This window comes from Myotis brandtii, unplaced genomic scaffold (genome assembly GCF_000412655.1).
Source record: "Myotis brandtii unplaced genomic scaffold, ASM41265v1 scaffold225, whole genome shotgun sequence".
NCBI classification, from domain to species: domain Eukaryota; kingdom Metazoa; phylum Chordata; class Mammalia; order Chiroptera; family Vespertilionidae; genus Myotis; species Myotis brandtii.
The window spans coordinates 3,236,381-3,255,465 of NW_005358435.1; the positions used below are offsets into that span (position 1 = coordinate 3,236,381).

At 48.3% G+C, this 19,085-nt stretch overlaps 1 protein-coding gene across 1 annotated transcript in view; it reads right to left on the reverse strand.

Annotated features, from left to right (window-relative positions):
* Positions 1 to 800: 800 nt before the first annotated feature.
* Positions 801 to 19,085, reverse strand: part of SLC9A8 (solute carrier family 9, subfamily A (NHE8, cation proton antiporter 8), member 8) — a 63,069-nt gene continuing 44,784 nt past the window's right edge. Inside the window, exons 11-16 of the mRNA XM_014539657.1 lie at positions 13,836 to 13,952; positions 11,322 to 11,404; positions 8,425 to 8,536; positions 7,292 to 7,512; positions 4,324 to 4,470; positions 801 to 3,320 (exon numbers count right to left, since the gene is read on the reverse strand). Coding sequence (XP_014395143.1) covers positions 3,213 to 3,320; positions 4,324 to 4,470; positions 7,292 to 7,512; positions 8,425 to 8,536; positions 11,322 to 11,404; positions 13,836 to 13,952 — 788 coding nt within the window. The 3' untranslated portion in view covers positions 801 to 3,212. The remainder of the gene's footprint in view (positions 3,321 to 4,323; positions 4,471 to 7,291; positions 7,513 to 8,424; positions 8,537 to 11,321; positions 11,405 to 13,835; positions 13,953 to 19,085) is intronic.

The window sequence follows — 19,085 nt, forward strand, 5'->3', positions numbered from 1 at the left end:
CTTTTTTCATTTAAAGCTCTAGTCAAAGGCAGAGCATTGCTGCTGAGAAATTCCTTCTCACACTTAAATCAGGGACCAGTTCTAAGAACAGATCCACCCCAAGCCAGGCCTGCAACTTGATGGCCATGACTTGGCTGAGGAAAAGCTGGCCACCACCCTGCCCACCCTGACTCTTTGGCCAAAGCAGAAGTGGGATCCTGTCCGTGCTACCCCCCTGAGGACTTTGCCAAATGTGTGGGCACCTGTGGGAATGTGGAACTGAGACCTTATAGGCCAAGTCTTGCTGATGGCATCTGTGATGTGGGTTTTAAGGAGAGAAGGATTCCCATTCACTAATCTTTCTGCATTCCACTCACACAAAGGAATCTGCAGGCAAATCACAGCCTGTCTGGGCTGACTTGGGGGAGTCGGGCTGCCAACATTCTGGGCCAGGCCTTGCCCCTTGTCCTCACAACAACCAGGGCTTGGTCAACATTCCCACTGTGAAAAGAGGTGGCTGGCCTGAGGGTGGGAGGTCTCAGTTTTGCCTCTAGGCTGAGGGTCTGAGCATCAGACTATGGAACTGAGCCACTTTCCAGCCCAAGCTTGATCTCTGGAGACCTAGGAAAAGCCAGCTCCTTTCCCCAGCTCCACAGGGCAGGCATGTTTTCTGAATTTTCTGGCTAAATGGCCAGCTTCTCCAAAGGCACTGACTTCACAGCCTTCACCTCACTCTAAAGTTTACCTTCTCTACGTGCTATATACAGCTCTCCTATCCATGGCCTAGACCTAAAAGAAAATAAATATGCACGAAGTCAAAGTTATGCTGGATTTTTAAAATCTAGGCATTTATTACACCAAATAATATAATTATTAGATATGCTAAAGGTAGACAGAAGCAATTTTTTATTCTCAGGCAAAGACATGTGAAAAAACCACCAGAAAAATGCCTCTTTGTGGGCGTTTGCCTGTTCCAAAGGTGACTAGCCAGCCAGCCAGACTGCTGAGGAACAGAGGCGGCCCACAGGAGATCCAGACCAGTGCTGGAACCTGCCAGGAAAGGTGCCCCATACCCCATAGCCAAGCCTTGGGGACCTTCCACCAACTCCCCCACGTACTTCTCCACCGTAGTGTCATTTTCAGGTCTCAGCTAGAAGTGGGAGGCCAGGCAGGACCCGGTGGCAAGAAGCAGTCTGAATGGAAAAGAACCTGTTTTCATTGCTGACTCTATGAACTAAAAAAATTTTTTTCCTGGCAAGATACTGAGTTTGCAATGCAACTTCCACCTCTGAGATCGGACCCTGAGTTTTAGGGCAGAAAGTAAATTACTTGTGAGTTGGGGGATGAGAGAACAGTATGATCCCTGCCTATCCCCCCACCTCATGTGGACTAAGGTCTCTCCCTCTTTGACCTCTTCTCTTACTTTTCCACTAAAAGGAAATAAGAAAATTATGCACATATTACTCCTCCAGTGGGAGTATCAGGTGGAGTAAAAGAATCCTGTTTGGCTCAAATTATTGGGTTAAGGGGGGAAATTACAAAAACAAAAATGCTCATATTTTAGCTCTATAAAGTACAAATTTACTTTTCATGCATAAAAAGGACACCTCGTGCTTCCTGCCTGACTGGCCTTACAACTTACACTTCTGGGGAAAGGGAAGGCATTAGGGAAGGGGCCTGGCCTTGTGGGCTGGACATGAGTCCTGAAGGTCCCAAGGTCAGTCCTTCCTGACATCCAGGGCCATGCTGCCTGAGGCAGAAGAGATGGACACATATTTGCTGCCAGCCAGGGCCCATGCTGGCCTACTGGGTCCCCACAGAGAACCAAGCACATATACATGATGAGTTAAATCACCCAGAGGGTGCTAAGTCCCAGCTCCAGCTGGGACCCTGAGCCACACATGGAAATGCCAAAACAGCCCATAGATGGGCAACGGCAAGCAGGTACGAGGCTTGTTAAATTAGGGCAGGTGAGGAGTGGATGTGAGAGTCACTAACTCCAAATCATCTGGACATGATTGGCAGCTCCTTGCCCTCAGAGGCCCGGGGGCCAGGCCCATGAAGTCAGGGTGGGGTATGTGTACGGGAGAAGAGTGTAAGCACTCTGTGACAGACGGGAGGAACAGGTCCTGGGGTCCCAGTGGCTGCTTGGGGATTTTAGGTGGGGATCGGATGCATGTGAATGCAGGCCACTGGGGAGGGGGTGGCAGGCTCTGGCCCGTCGCCATGCTTGGGCGAACTGGGACCCTGGCATGGAGGACAAGTGGGACCCCAAACAGTAGAGACTTGGGAAGAGGAAATGCTGATTAGCTGTGAAGGTGGCAGCAAGTAAACGGTGGGCAGACCCCATGGAGCCCAAGAAAAGGGGCCTCTGGACATACCACTTTGTTCAAGTGCATGAATTTAAACTAAATTCAGAAGTTGCTGGCCTGCCTAAGCACTGTACTGTTAGATTTGTCCTCTAGAGGGCGCTCTGACACCACAAAATAGGCCCACTCACCCCAAAACCAGCGATGCAGCTTCCAAAGGGGCTCCAAAGAAAGGCCTGTGCCTACGTGCTGGTTACCAGTGTAAACATTCACAGTATTCCCAGAGAAGGCAGTGGCTGCCTGTCACCCAGGGAGACAGCCTTCGAGGTGCCAGTCAGAGGTAAAGAAGACAAAGGTCACTGTTTTTCTCAGGGTGTGCAAGCAACATCACAAAGGGGAGTGTGAGGTTTTCAAGGTTTCTGGGCCTGCCACGTAGGTCAGAACTGCTGATGCTGAGGCCCAAGGCACCTTGATGATGATAAGGAAACTGGCAGCTGGCTCCTCGCTCTGCCCGCCCCTAGGGTCATGATGATGGTGTTAGCTGGGAATGACAGAAACTGCAGACCAGCGTTCCCCCGAGGACACCCAGTCACAGCAGCTTCCACACAGGATTTCTCCTTGCAGGCACCTGGGATGGACAGATGACTGTTTGCCTTGGCTGCAGAAGCAAAAGGAAACATTTACCTGGACAGGTTTCCATCTAATCTGCAGGCTGGAAGTGACGCTGTGAGCAGAGGTCTGGCTGGGTGAGGAGTGGGAGATGACATGTTTCAGAAGAAGCCAGCTGGCCTGGATGGTCCGGGTAAAGAAGGCAGCATCTTGGCTCCACCCTGCTTTCATCTTCCTGAAGAGGCTGCCAAATGCACGCACCTCAGGGGCCCTTGCTGGGTGTCCATCCCAGAGACGTGGGGAGGCCCTGCTCGGTCACAGCAGCTCCTGCTCCTCGTCCTCAGAGCCAGAGGGGCCCTGGCGCACCTCCTCGTACCACTTGTTGGTGAGGGTTTTCATCTGGATGCGCCCGTGGTGGAGGTCCTGAGGCAGAATACAAGCAACCCAGAGGGTCAGGGTCAAGGAAAGGAGAGGAGCTGCTTTGTGTCTCGTGTGTGTGTGTGTGTGTGTGTGTGCGTGTGTGTGTGTGTGTGTGTGTGGTGGGGAGGAGGGGATAGGAGGCAGGGTACAGAGCCACAAATAATCTTAAAGTGTTAAGTAACTGAGCTAAGGTTCTTCTTTGTGGGGGTGGAGATAACAGGAGGTGTCACTCAGAAACAGGAGGAGTAGGAGGCAGGATGGCATGATGTTAAAAAACAGTGGCTCTGGATCAGACACACTCGGGCTCCACTCCCAGCTTGGCCTTGCACTGGCTGTGTGACCTCAGGGGGCTACCTTACCTCTCTGGGCCTCAGCTTCCTCAGCTGTCAAGTGGGATAACAGCTGCATCTGCTGCATGGGTTTTTGGGAGAATGAACCGAAGCAATCATGAACACCATTTGGTGTGGCGCCTGGCTGGTAGTAAGAGCTTAAATACAGCATCGTGACTGTCAGAGGAGGGAAATAGGGCTCTGAGACAAAGGGGGACTACAGCCAGGAGAACCCCACCCCAAAGGCCTGCATGGGGCTGGATGACCTGTTCAGCAAAGTAGATCCAAGCTGGTCCCCATTAAACTGCCTGTCACCCAGAGGTTGGCAGTGCTGGAAGGACGGAATAAGAGCCTGAGCCTTGGGACACTGCCTGCGGTCCTGGCGTGTCTGAAATTCCTCAGCTCAGATTCAGTAGCTGATCAATGTCCCGAGTCTTATCATCCAGGAAAAGCAAACTGTGTTAGCAAGTCTATTATTAAACTAGCACTAAATCCGGTAGCAAAGGAAAAACAGCAGATGGGATCCTGGGAAGGAGAGCCAAGTGGGAGGAGGCGGCCTGGCTGCCTCTCCCCAACACAGCACGTGGGCCTTCTCTGTCCCCCACTCTTGGCCACTGCAGGTTCTGAGGGAGGAAGGCAAGAGACCCCTGGCCATGTGGCCCTGGCCTGTGTCCCACCTCCTGGGTCAGCCGCCGTGTGAAGAAGGGGTTCAGGTACTTGACATCCAGCCACAGGAAGCCTTTGAGGTCCTGCCGCCTGATGTAGTGGGCTTCATACTCCTCCTCGGTGAGCTCCGACAAGTGCTCCGACTCCACTGTGTTGCCCTGAGGAGGAAGGAAGGCAGCTGAGGGTCGGTAGATGGGCTGACATCTTCCTGGAAGCCCCCACACCACCCAGCCTACCTAGCACCCCTTCACCCTGGCCACCAGTGTCCCCAACCCTAACTGCACTTTCTAATCAATGCAGTGTGTCTGTGGGTAGCAAAGGGCTTCCTGGGAGCCTGTAGGGAGGTAGGGAGGTAGGGAGGTAGGGAGGTGCCCAAGAACATGATGGATACCCAGGAATAAATCAGAATTGTGAATAAATCAGAAGTTCTGGGCTGGGGCTGGTCGTGGTTTGTAAGCTTCTGGATTTTAATGTGCAGATCAGTGCCAGGGAGTGGAGGGTGGAGGGTAGTGGGAGGACAGGAGACACAGACACAATCCCAGCGGGAACCAGAGAGGAATGAAGAGAATGACTGCACATGGCGCAGAGCAGGTCTGGAAGGCAAGCAGGTCTCAGGTTCACTGATCTACTCAGCCCTGCTCCAGGCCTCTGCAGAGCTGACCATACAGGTTGTGAACAGTGTTTGCTGTTTTGCTAGAGGAGCTGCTCTCCAGCCACAGTCAGCTAACTGGGCCTCCACTGGGGAGCCCTGGCAGCTGGTGCAGGTTTGAAGGGCTTGTGAGTCCATAAAATGCTGGGCTCACTTGCAGAGCTGGTTTAGGAGATCTGGGATGGGGGCCCAAGAATCTGTATTCCTACCAAGTCCCCAGTGATGCTGCTGGTCCAGCCCCACCTTGGGAACCACTGGTGGAGACTGGCGGTTAAGAGTGCAGGCTCTGGAGTCTGTGTGACCTTGGCTGTGTGATTTGGCCTCTGTGCCTCAGTGCTCTCATCTGCAAAATGGGCATAATGAGAGCCTCTGCTTCCTGCTGTTTATGGGTGACCTGAGACAGTTAAGGAGCCTCAAGCACAGTGCCAGTGCCACAGGACATTCCTTGAACAGCATGTGCTTCCTCTGAGCAAACATCCTGCTTCTTCTAGAGCCCAGGGTGGTAAATTCACCAAGTGTGGCTGCAGGATCAGCACCTGGCAACCTGTTAGAAATGCAAATTCTTGAAGAGAGACCAAGATGGCGGCATAGGTAAACACCGCAGACTGCTGCCACAAACAACCACTTCAAAAATACAACTAAAAGACGGAACGGACATCACCCAGAACCGCAGGAAGGCTGGCTGAGGAGAGACTCTTCAACTAGAAGGAAAAATAACAGCACACCGAGGCTCAGAGGAGGCGCAGTGTGGAAAATACTCAGGTGCGGAGGTGCGCGCGCAAAGCGGGCTGGTGGCTGAGAGCGCGGTTGTCGTTTTCGGTCAGGGGGGAGTCTCAGACTCTGAGCTCCAGATACGGGCGAATCGCTGGGGACTCGGACCCAAACGGGAGAAGCGGGAGTGTCTGGCATCAGTTGGAAGGCAGCTTTCCCTCCGAGGTTTGCAGCGGTTCCGGGGGTTCTGAGAAGCAGAGCCTCTGGGAACGGGACTGAGGGCACCATAACCGCTCCCTCCGCCCGCCCGCCCTGTTGAGCCAGGATCAGCACCTGGCAACCTGTTAGAAATGCAAATTCTTTCTAGCCCCACCCAGACCTGTAGGACCCTGGAGCCCTTCACCAATTCTGACCCCACTGAAAGGTCTCAGAACCTACACTAAAACTTTTATAAAAAACAAAGTTTGGCCCTGGCTGGATGCTCAGTTGGTTGGAGCGTCATCCCACATACCAATAAAATGTTGCGGGTTTGATCCCAGGTTAGGTCAAGTAGGGGAGGCAACTGATTGATGTTTCTCACATCAATGCCTCTCTCTCTCTCTCTCCCCTCCCCTTCCTCCCTCTCTAAAATCAATAAACATATCCTCGGGTGAGGATTAAAAAACAACAACAAAGTTGGTGAGTGGGGGTGGGGGAGAAAGACCGCTGAGAGGAGGAAGGTTGAGCAGCCCAGCATGAGGCCGTCTGAAAGTTCCTTTCCAGCAGCGCAGAGACTAGAGGCCAAGCTCTGCCCAGATCTAGACTTTCAGAAGGAGAAGTGGGCACATCCCCTTTCCCTGTCTCCTGGTTGAGGATCTCTGTGCCATCCAAGACCAATTCAAGTGACTGATGGCCTCGAATAAGGCAACTAAAAAAAGATGCATTTCTGGAAATTTGTGTGGGGGAATGGTGGGTGCACAGAGGTGGGAGGAGAGACTAGGGCGCCCTCTGCTCCTGTCAGAGTCTGGCTCAGCACATGGGCCTGAGGGGGACACAGGGCAGGAAAGGCATGACCACAGCTGACCTGGGAGTGGCGGCCCACAGGCAGGAGCACTGCCGGGCAGGAGGGTGGCTTGGAGGAACAGAGGTGGGCAGTGGTATGGGGGCCTCAGTTCACTGCAGCTGGGCCCTGGGTGCCTCAGCCCCAATCAGGCCCTTGTCTGGCCTTGGTGGAGGACACCTCTCTCATGGCCCTCAAAGCCACTGTAAGCACCTTCCTCCACTCCAGCCCCAATAGGAGGCATTCAGCAGACATTGGGGAATGATAGGATTTTGAAACCTTCCAGTCCTGGGCCCTGATGGGGTGGGCGGTTCCTGGCAGGGGAGGAGTGTTGCTGGGAGAGTCTGATACAGGTCCACGCTCCCCACCCCTGACCTCCATGGCTGCACCAGGCCACAAGGCTGGCAGATAAGCCACCACAAAGAGCCAAGCCTCAGAACCTTAGTTCACCCCCTAGTCAGGTTGGGCAACTGCATGTACATGGGAATGCTGAGCATCCTCAAATTGTTCTCATTTCCCCATTTCCTGGCAGGCAGTGGGGACCAACCCTCTGCCCTGCTCCAGCCCACCAAGCACTAACCATCTTCTCGGTCTTGCTGAGGTTGACATCCTTCTTGTTCCGGCGACGCGCCTTGGCGTCCTCGATGTCCATGAGGCGGATGAGGGGCATGGTGCTGCCGCCCAGCAGCAGGATGGTGAAGAGCACGATGATGATGGTGGTGGTGCCGATGAGCTGCCGCTTCTCCATGGGCTCCAGGTCCAGGTGCAGGCTCAGGGCATAGGGGATGGCACCCCGCAAGCCTAGGGGGACAGTGAAGGGAGTTAGAGGACCATTGGAAGGAGGAGGAGAGGCAGCGGCATCCTGACCCAGTTCTCAGGGGACCTGGGACAGCCCAGCCTCATGGGCAGTCAGACATCCTAACAGATGCCCTGGAGAGCACAAACTCATCCTGTGAGGCTCTGGGGTGTGAGAAAGGCAGGCCACAGAGAAGGGGGGCCCAGGTGGAGGCTCACCTCCGTTCCCACTTCACAGGGGGCTTGAGCAGATCAAATGAGGTGCCCTGTCCAGGCTATGAAGCCCGTGTGTGTGTGTGTGTGTGTGTGTGTGTTTATCAAGCCCAACACTCACATTTTAGAAATACAACAGCTAGTGCAGACTGAGCCCTCCCTGTGTGTGAGCCAGGCCTGTGCTAAGCGCTCTGCCTGCATGACCTCATCTGCTGTTCACCGGAAACCCTGTAAAGCAGGTCCTATTATTCTACAGACGAGGAACTGAGACTGAGGGAACAGTGTCCTCCCAGGGCCACACAGCTTGACACCAACACTCACATTTTAGAAATACAACAGCTAGTGCAGACTGAGCCCTCCCTGTGTGTGAGCCAGGCCTGTGCTAAGCGCTCTGCCTGCATGACCTCATCTGCTGTTCACCGGAAACCCTGTAAAGCAGGTCCTATTATTCTACAGACGAGGAACTGAGACTGAGGGAACAGTGTCCTCCCAGGGCCACACAGCTTGACAGGCAACAGCACAGAATGCAATTTGTCCGGTGCCTCCCAAGCAGTTCCTGGCAGCACTGGCAGCCTGGGAACCTGTATTATTTCTGGCTTGTGAACACACTTGTTTTCAAAGGGCTCTAGCCCGTGTGCCCTCTGCATGGTGTGTGCCTTTGTAAGAGGTATCTTCCCTCCACTGTTCATTCAATATTAGACTTACCACTAAACCACATGATGAACATCATCTTCGGTGTGATTTTATGATCACGGAAGAAATTCAGAAGGTAGGAAAGAGGGAAAATATTCACTGCTCTGCCAAACAGTACAAGCACCTGTTAATAGCAACAAACCAAGTCTTAGATGGGAACTTCTGGTTCTTTAATTTGAAGCTTGCTGAGGCTGATACAGGCCTGTAGCACACCCACTATAAATAGGGCATTCCCCTGGGTTATAAAAGGTGTGAATAACAAGTGCTAGTCAGAAACCCGGCTGAGGTTGCCTGGTTTGTGTGTCTGGGAAAGGATAATGATTTTTACGTCACATCTCAGTAGTCAGTAAGAGAGGACATCAGCAATGGCTTTAGTAATGACAGCAGAACAGAACTGAATGCCAAGAGGCCATGCAGAAGTACCCAGAGATTATTTAATTTAAGGGCAATCTAACTCCTCCAAAGGTGCTCCACCATGGGACAGGGCTGTGCTAATCACTCCCAGTGGGCTAGCTCTGGAGGCACGGACAGGTGTTCCTGCCTCTCCCATGGGGGCCCTACTCCTCAGGGAAAGGAGGAAAGACTGAGAAGGGCCGACCCATATACCTAAACGCTACTCCCTGAGCAAAAGGAACACACAGGTAGGTTTTAAAAGGTCACACAACCCAGCAACTTGCCATGGCTTTGGGTTCCTAACCATTTCCAAAGGCATGTTGGTCTTAACAAAATACAGCTTTATGTTAAGTTTAAACCTTATCTAAGTGGGTACTTAGAGCTACTTATTAATTTACCTCCATTTTTTAATCTTGAAAAGGATAATATACACACCCACGTTCTGTAGGCTCTAAGTTTACCCTTTTAACCAGCACGGATTGAGTGTGCTTTGGAGTGTGCATGCCTTGGATGGTCAAGTTAATAATGGCTCCCAATCATCTCACATTTATATGTCAGACAATGTGCTAAGCATTTTATATGCATTATCTTGTTAAATTTAGATCCCTACAATGGTATTGTAAAGTAGGTATTACTGTCTCCATTCTGGAGACAAGGGAACAGAGACAGAGAGGTTAAGTAACGGGCCCACACTGAACCCGGCAGGAAGTGGTGGAGCCAAGTCTCAAATCTGGTTCAGTCCCCAAAACTCATGCCCTTGACCACTGAGCCAGTGTAAAGTAATCCATTTGAAAAGCATAGGCTGCGCCCAGGAGGGGCAGGGCCAGCCTATGTGCTCAGAGAAAACCAAGTCACCACCCCAGGGCATCTTCTCATTCTCCTTTTCCTCCCAACCCATGGCCGACACAGTCACCTCCCTTTTTCACCCACTGGAACCCAACCTCCCAATCTGACACTTGCACTTCAGGTTTCACCAAAGGTGGCCCCGTTTACCCAGAGACCACACTAAAGACTATTATACTTTCTGAAAAGACTGGCTTCTGTCCTCCTGTCCTGAAACTGGAGTTTGGAGGACAGATAACAGAGACAAAAGCCACACACTCTTGCCGAGAGAGGTGAAAGCACCCAGGTTTCAAGGAGAAACATCTTTTTCCTTAGGGCTCCTTATCTTCTCTGTGTCTCAGTTTCCCCACAGGCCAAACAGGTAGACCTCCCTGGTTCGCACATGGTAGATGACTATGCAAAATAAAAAGTTTGACTCTCAATAGCTATGTTTTATTAAGTGGAGCTGGTAATAATAGTTAACTGAAGATGAATTATGATAATTCAAAAATAATAAGATATACTTCTTAAGTGCCTTAAAGTAACATAGGATCTAAAGGGACAACAAAGATCAAATTAGGGATTGGAGTCTGAATCAGTTGGAGGTCCTCCGGGAGATGAACTCACTCTGAGGGAAGAGACACAAAGAGGAATACAGACAAGCAACCTGGGGACACCAGGCTAAATGCCCGAACTGTTAGAAGCCCCTCATGTCACTTTGATCAGATGCCTGAGAGAGCTGGACCTTTCTTTTATTTTTTAAATGTTTCTACTAATTTTAGAAAGAGAGAGAAAGGAAGAGGGAGATGAGAGAGAAACATCAATGGCTGCTTCCTGCATTTTCCCTACTGGTGATCGAGCCTCCAATAGGGGCATGTGCCCTGACCAGGAATCAAACCAATGACTTCTTGGTGTCTGGGATGATGTTCAACCAACTGAGCCACACTGGCCAGAGCTGGACCTTTCTTTTAAATGCTAAACTTTTATTTTTCCCCACAAGGACTTGATTCTCCTATAAATGATTAATCTTCTACTTTCCTTTTTTAGAGATGTATTTTAATGTGTCTCCTACTGCCACCCCCAGTCCAACTATAACAGTTTCCCAAACCTTCTTGATAGTAAGAATCACCTGGGATGAGTACCCTGGATGAATCTTCAGGGGAACTAAGGGCCTAGTAATCTTTACACAGTGTCCAAGGTCAAGCTTATGAATGGACATCTGAAGAGAACTACAGTAAGAAATACATGCATTATAAATTATCCAGAAAGCATAGAAAAGAAAAAAAAAATCATCCTCAGTTCTACAAGCACTGGGAACATTTGGTGAAATTTTCTTTTTCTATGCATAATGTTTTTACATGGTTATGCTCAACTACATATTCAATTTTGAAATCTGCTTTTACCACCGAACATAGAAACACATACAATGTGCTTTTAAAAGAAGACCATATCATTTAAGGCCATTTAAAATTTAAAAAGAAGCAAAAATCCTTTTCTGGGGATATTCATTCACTTAATTCCACCCTTTATTTTATGTTTGTGATTTTGTAACAACAACAACAAAAAAACTTAAACGTAAGAGTGTCTATGTAGCTGTTGACTTTGAACAGTTAACAGATACATAAATGAATCCAGAACATGTGGTCATTGAGCTATGAATAAGTAATTAAATAAAAAACAAGGAAAATACTTACTATGCACCAGACGACAAAGGAAATTTCAAACTTGTGAGGGAAACTAAAAATGGACAGGCCAAGAAATGCAAACACACATGTTTCTGAAACAAACCAAAGAATGGATTATTTAGCCCAGACTATTTCTTCCAATACAGTACTAAAATTGTTAAGCAAGCAAACATTCACAAGTAAGTAACACTTACTGAAACATCTGCAACCAATACCTGGTGAAACTAGTACTGTGATTATCTCATTTTTCTCTATCACACAAGGAACATGTGCTTGCTATTCTGAATCTCCTAATTTAATGAGGCAACTGTCACATACTCGTGTAAATAAGTACTCAGTCCATTTGCTGAACACTGTGATTAGCAAGGATCCTGACTGCCGGTAAAGTGACAAAAATTCAGAGCCAGTGCTGCAGACACCACCTGACCAGTGTGAAAGGGCCCTTTGTTATCTTCCTGGCCATAGTGGACAAAGCCAAATGATTGACCTCATATATTTAATCCCACCCCAGGTTTAGAAGACAGCTCACACCCTGCAGCATTTGCAGGAAGGAGTACATTTCCAGCTCTGGGCTCCACCCCACAAGAGTCCAACATTTATGCTCATTGTACAAGCAGTTGCTGTGTATCCCAAAGAAAAGGACCTGGTATATTCCCACCACTAGGCTCCCTGCTTTTTATATATATATATTTTTCTTGATTTCAGAGAGGAAGGGAGAGGGAGAGAGAGATAGAAACACTAATGATGAGAGAGAATCATTGATCAGCTGCCTCCTGCATGCCTCCCACTGGGGAGCAAGCTTGCAACTCGGGCATGTGCCCTTGACCGGAATCGAACCCGGAACCCTTCAGTCTGCAGGCCAATGCTCTATCCACTGAGCCAAACCGGCTAGGGCTAGGCTCCCTGCTTTTATTGTGATGCCCCAGAACAGCCTCATAATCAGGGAGAAAAGACTGTATTGTAAAATAATTGAGTATCATAATACAGCAAGGCTGTTTTAAAACATTTTGCCTACATTTTTTCCCTTCAAATGTGTATCCTTTTAAAATAAGTCACAAGCTGGACAGTAGATTCACCCCTCTCCTCCTTGAATATTTTTTTGTGATCTTTCCAAATGCTCATTTAGGTTGCCTTGAGGTCTACATTATGCTTTTCTCAGGCAGCATAAATTCTACTGTACAGGATTGGGCAAAAGTATGTTTACAGTTGTGAGTATATGAAACACAGAATTTAATCTTGTATTATATTTATTAATTATTGTATTCCATATGAACAACTGTAAACCTACTTTTGCCCAACTCTGTGTTGGTATGTCATGGCTAATTTAATGAATCCTTTGTCAATGCTTATTGACTGTTTCTATTTCTGATATTACAAACTACAAGCATCCCTGTGCGCAGGCAAAATTCCTAGTAGAATTGTGGGTCCAAGAGCTCGTGCCTTTTAAATTCAGACATGCTGCAAATGACTCTCCAAAGAGATGGCATCAACACACATGCACATCAATGGCCTGTCCTACATACACCGGTGCCGGAAGTGGGTATTATCAAATTTAACATTTACTAATCTGATGGGTGCAAAACAGAATTTGATGGGTGTTTTGCTTTACACTCCTTTATGGTGAGTCAAAGTCTTTAGCCATGACTTTCTGAGAGGGGTGCTATGGAAAAAATACCTGCTGGGCCAGAAGAGACAGACCTGGCTTCAGAGTCACTTCTGAACCATGTGACTGTGGACAAGTCATTTGACACCTGAGCCTCCTTATCCATGGACTGAAGTCTGCACAGCCTGTCCCTGCCTCCTACCTAGCATGTGACAGTGTGGAACTCACACTTCAAAATGAGACAAGCCCCACTGAAATGTCAGGGGGGATGCTGCTGGTGACAGCTAGGGCACAGCCACTTGGGCACCAGTGCAAAGAGACAGTGTGAGAGTGGTTCCTTCATGGCCAGGCATAAACTAGGGAGGAGGTGTATGGGGGAACCAGTCATCCTGGGGCACCCCAGCCCAACAATGATACCGCCCCAAGTTAGGTCTTTCAAGATGCTCCTGTGAACAAAGGGTCCTATGGACAAGTTTGGGAAATGCTGGTACTACATTCCTCTCTCAGAAGTTCACAATGCACGCTGCTGAAAAGTCCTGCAGTTCAGAAACTTGTTAAACTTTATCCCAGGATTTCCCACACTCTTTATTCACTTAACCCTCATCAATATCAGTTCCAAGGAAAACATTTTTGGAAATGTGACTTTAATACATTAAAATGCATGAGGCGCAAATGTTCATAATTAGTAGCTTTCATTATTTTTGGTTTTAAAATTGTAGGCAGCAAATATTCCATTTGTTAAGTATTAGGTTTACTTTATGGAATTTGAAAGCCAGAGTAACAAACAAAAGATAAGGGAGTGCAAGTCTGGCTCTGAGGATCCTGCTGCCTCTTCTGCCAGGAAACAACTGGACTCAAACAGGGTAAGAAGAACCATCAGCTCAGGGGAGGCCCATGCCAGACCACCGAGAGGAACTCACCGCACAAGAAGGCCACGGTCCGGAGGGTCTGCTGCATGAGGATCTGGGTGACCGGGGACAGGTTATGGTGCGTATAGTGGGACATCACGATGCCTGAGAACAGGATGGCCATGATGCCTGGAGAGGGACAATGGGGCACAGGGCCCAGACATGAGCAGAGCAGAAAAGCACCTACCATGTGATCCACAAATATGTCACACTTCCCACAAGTCCCTGGAGCCTATAGTGTTAGGTGTTTTAAGAAAAAGGAGCCTGGCTAGTGGTGCTCAATGTTGAGCATCAACCTATGAACCAGGAGGTCACAGTTCAATTCCTGGCTGGGGCACATGCCCAGGTTGTGGGGTCGATCCCCAGTGTGGGGCATGCAAGAGGCAGCTGATTCGTGATTCTCTCTCATCATTGATGTTTCCATCTCTCTCTCCCTTTCCCTTCCTCTCTAAAACCAATCCTATATAATAAAGAGCTAATATGTTAATTAGACCGGATGGCGGAAAAACCTTCCGGAACGACCAGTGGGCACGGCAGCTGGGGCCTTGAGGGCCGAGCCCCTTGCATGAATTTCATGCATTGGGCCTCTAGTAAAAATATATTCTAAAAAAAAAAAAAAGAAAGAAAAAGGAGAAGGAAGTAATACCCGAGGCCTACCAGAGATTGCAGAGAAATGCTAAGGGTCCCTTCTTTCTGGCAGCTTCACTATCAGCTGGCTGACCTTGGGCCAAATTCCCACACCCCCATCCAAGCCTGTTTTCTCATCTGTATAGTGGAACTAAGAGTACCCACTCATGAATTGTATTATTTTCCATATGAACAACTGTAAATCTACTTTTGCCCAACCCTGTATTGGTATGTCATGGCTAATTTAATGAATCCTTTGTCAATGCTTATTGACTGTTTCTGTTTCTAATCTTTATTACCCTCTTAGGAGGGTAATGAAGAATAGCCACACAAAGTGCCCATTACAGGACAGGTGTGTGCTGTCACTGTCATCCACAGATAGAAGGAGGACAAATGAGCCACTTAGAGAGCATAAGAATCTGGGTAGCCCTAGTCCAGTGGTTGGCAAACTCATTAGTCAACAGAGCCAAATATCAACAGTACTTCTTCAAAATAGACTCGCCCAGGCCGAAAACTGACTTCTGCGCATGGGCCACGAAGTTTCAATCGCACTGTACGCGCGCCCGCACGTGGTATTTTGTGGAAGAGCCACACTCAAGGGGCCAAAGAGCCGCATGTGGCTTGCGAGCTGCAGTTTGCAGACCACGGCTCTAGTCAGTTTGGCTCAGTGGATAGAGCATCAGCCCGAGGACTAAAGGGTCCTGGGTTCCATTCTGGCATGTACCTTGGTTGAAGGCTCAATCCTGGCCCTGGTTGGGGCATGTGTGGAAGGCAGCCAATTGATGTGTCTCTCTCACACTGATGTTTCTCTCTCTCTGTCTTTCCCCCTCCCTTCTACTCTCTCTAAAAATCAATGGGAAAATATCCTTGGATGAGGATAACAAACAACAATAAAAAAGAATCGGGGTAGATTTTGATTTACTTTGCCTTAATTTTGAATTTCCCTGTAATCACATAAAATACTATTCTTATATAGAAAAAGAGATTCGTTTAACACATAATGTCTTTTCTTTACAGCACTCCATGAGAGTCTACAACTTTTGTTGTTTACTGAGGATTTGAGTCTCACCATTTGGCCACTGCCCATAATCACTCCTGCAGCACTTTACGAGGGTTTCCTCTCAGAGTGTCCTGGTCTAGGATCTCTAGTTCATGTAAATACAGTCATTAAATAAGCCAAAATATATGAACTGCAAGTCAGACTTTATAAGCAAAATATTAACTCCTTCTGCCACTTTGTAGAAACAGGGATTACTGTTGAACATCCTATATAATAAAAGCCTAATATGCTAAGTGTCTGGTTGTCCAACCAATCAAAGCATAATATGCTAATGATATGCTAAGGCCTCTCAACCGCTCACTATGACATGCACTGATCACCAGGGGGCAGACGCTCCAACCGGTAGGTTAGCTTGCTGCTGGGGTCCGGCCCATTGGGACTGAGCAAGACGGGCCGGACAGGCACTGGAGCCCTCCCGCGGTCCCTTCCCAGCCCAGTCTCTCCCCGGCCCGGATCGTGCACCAGTGGGGTCCCTCCACCTGGCCTGCTCCTTTCCTCTTAGCAAATAGCAAATTCTTTGCTCTTTCATGTTCCTGTATAAACGAGGCTAGATGGGGACATTCCAGCAATGCTGCCTACAAGCTGCACCGGACAAGATTTGGGAGAAGGGAAGGAGTGGGCCAGAGACTTCTGTACTTGCTACTGCAGACCACTGAGGAGACTGCAGCTCAGGAGTCATTCTGAATGATTGCTCTGCGAGATAAAAAACAGAGGACAACAGCCTGATCGGAGTGGCTCAGTGGCTGAGCATCGACCTATGAGCCAGGAGGTCATGGTTTGATTCCCAGACAGGGTACATGCCCAGGTTGTGGGCTTGATCCCCAGTGTGGGGTGTGCAGGAGGCAGCCGATCAATGATTCTCTCTCATCTTTGATATTTCTCTCCCTCTCCCTCTCCCTTTCTCTCTGAAATCAATCAAAATATTTAAAACAAACAAACAAAAAACAGAGGACAGCAAACCTGGTGGTTCTCTCAGTATGTTCCTGCAGGTGATAGCTGGAGAGCTGACCCTGCCTGACCCTGCAATAGAGCTATCAGAAGGCAAAGCAAAGGGAGATGGCAGAGGAGAGCCCAGAACCTGGGTTTGGAACTCAGTGGAGATCAAAGGAGGAAAACAGGGTAAGACACAGTTCTGTTTTTATGGAACGGGCTTTAGCACTGCAGGCAATGCAGAAAGTTGCTGGCTTCTGTGCTTTCAAAGGACTTTGTTTCACCAGCTCATTTAAATAGGTTTTTATTGATTTCATAGAGGAAGGGAGAGGGAGAGAGAGATAGAAACATCAATAATGAGAGAGAATCATTGATCGGCTGCCTCCTGTAGGCCCTGCACTATGGATCAAGCCCACAAACCGGGCATGTGCTCTGACAAGAAATTAAACCATGACCTCCTAGTTCATAGGTTGACGCTCAACAACTGAGCCACGCAGGCCGGGCTACAATGAACTTCTTGAAGGCTGAGTCAAACCATAATCAGTTTTCTTTATTAATTACCCAATAATAAACATACTTCACTATAAGACATCCAGACTCAGAGGTATAGAGTAAAACAACAGTCTCCATTCACAGCGCCTGTCCAGAGGTTAACTACCATTAACTGTTCAATATGCAGATTGCCAGTTCTCTCACTAAGCCATTAGGAAGTTTATCTTTAAAAAGTAATAAACAGGATCCTGTTAGATATATGGCATGTTTTGCTAGCACAGTGGATTTTCTTCAAAGGCCTCCAACATTTGCCTTCGCATGATTAGCAGAGTCCCAGGCCTATAGAACCCTACGGGATGGGCTCTTGGCCCCTCCATCCCAGCCGCACAGTCTTCCTGCTCTTCTGGAGCATGCCTCACTCCTAAACACCTACCTGGGACCCTTAGCACCTACTGTTCCCAGTGCCAAACACCCTTCCCCAGACCCTCCCAGGGCTGGCTCCCTCTTACACACAGGTCTTAGCTCTAGGGCCCCCTCTTTTCGACCTTCTGACCCTATGCCATGATGCTTCTGCTCTCCTGCCACTGTCTATCACATGACTCTGATTTCTTCATATCATTTCTCACTACCTGCGATTATGCTACGTGTTTGCTCATTTGTCTATTGTCTTTCTTCTGCAGGTAGGACTTTGCTCTTGTCTTGTTTACTGTTATAGACGCCATACAAGGGCAGTTCTCGGCACAGGGTGCACATTTAATATTCACTGAATGGATGAAAGTTGTTTTTTAACTTCTTTAAAATTTAACAATATATCTTGGAGTGGCAGTACAAATAGATCAATTCATTTTTAAGTGTCTGCATAGTATGCCATAGTGACAGTGGACACAGACTCACCTAATTGTTCCCATTACTGAAGAACATTTAGCTACTTCCAGTTTTCCTCTCACAGGCAGTGCTGCAGAGGAATTCCTTGGATATACGCCTGTGCACGTGAGTGCTGTACAGTACATTCCATCTTTGGCCAACACGTTCCCAGCACTTAACACAAAGTGTAAGATCTGATCAATTTTGCAAACTCACCCTTCAACCCTGAAAGTTCCATCCTTGTGACTCACCTTGACAGAATGTGGCTCTGACCCAATTCCCCTCCCCAAGCCCAGAGTTGGCTCAGGGCCAGGGGTGGGGGCTATTCATCTTTGGCTCTTTAGAGCCAGAGGGCAAAGCAACTCTCAAAACTGGCTTGAATGAAAAACAGAAATAGGTATAGATAGAATTAGAACAAAGATTCTGAGAAAAGCTAATGCTTCCGAGTAATAATTAGGGGGACTATTTAATTTACTGTTGAAACCAGGACACTTCCTAGTAATAACACACACTGATGCCTCTGTCAGGACTCTCACTTGCATCGTCCCCTTTAATTCTCACCACAAGCCTGAGGGTGGCACTTTTATTACATGAGGAAGTGAATGCTCAGAGAAGTTAAGTCTGCTGACTGGAGGTTACATAGCTAATGATGAGAGGTGGAGCTGGGATTCAAACCCAGGTTAGTCCGGGATCCTTAACCACTGTGTTCTAAACACATGATTTGAGTAAATGATTTGTAGGAAGAGAATGTCCTGCTTGGTGGTCATGGGAACCACTCACTATCAGTTCTTTGTGATGGTCAGGGAAAGCAGAGTACAAAAGGGAAGGAGGAGAGAGCAAAAAATATCACCTTTCCCATTTATGCTCGTACAGTGGGACGTGGAGGGTCCTCACAACACACCAGGCCGTCCTCCCTTTCTCTGAAACCCTGTGTGATAGAGATCCCAAAGGCCCAGAGGTAGACCATGTGTTCTTGGCTGGCATGTGCTGTCTTTGGCCCCACTCATGTGAACAACAAAAATCCCTAAGGAAATGAGAGCCCTACAAACAGAAAACACTGCCTCTCTGAAGAAAAGAAAAATACTCTCTTGTCTTAATCACAAGTTCCAAATGGATGTATGAAATATATCTGCCATCAGGTACTCACTGTTCATCTCAACGGGTGGGAAACATTTAGAAAAATAGAGGTAAAATAGCGAGGCTAAAGCCAAATGTTTCATAAGTAAGGTTTATTAAGTGCCAAATTCAGGGAAGGTAAGAGAGGACACTTGATGGCAGATGCCAGGATG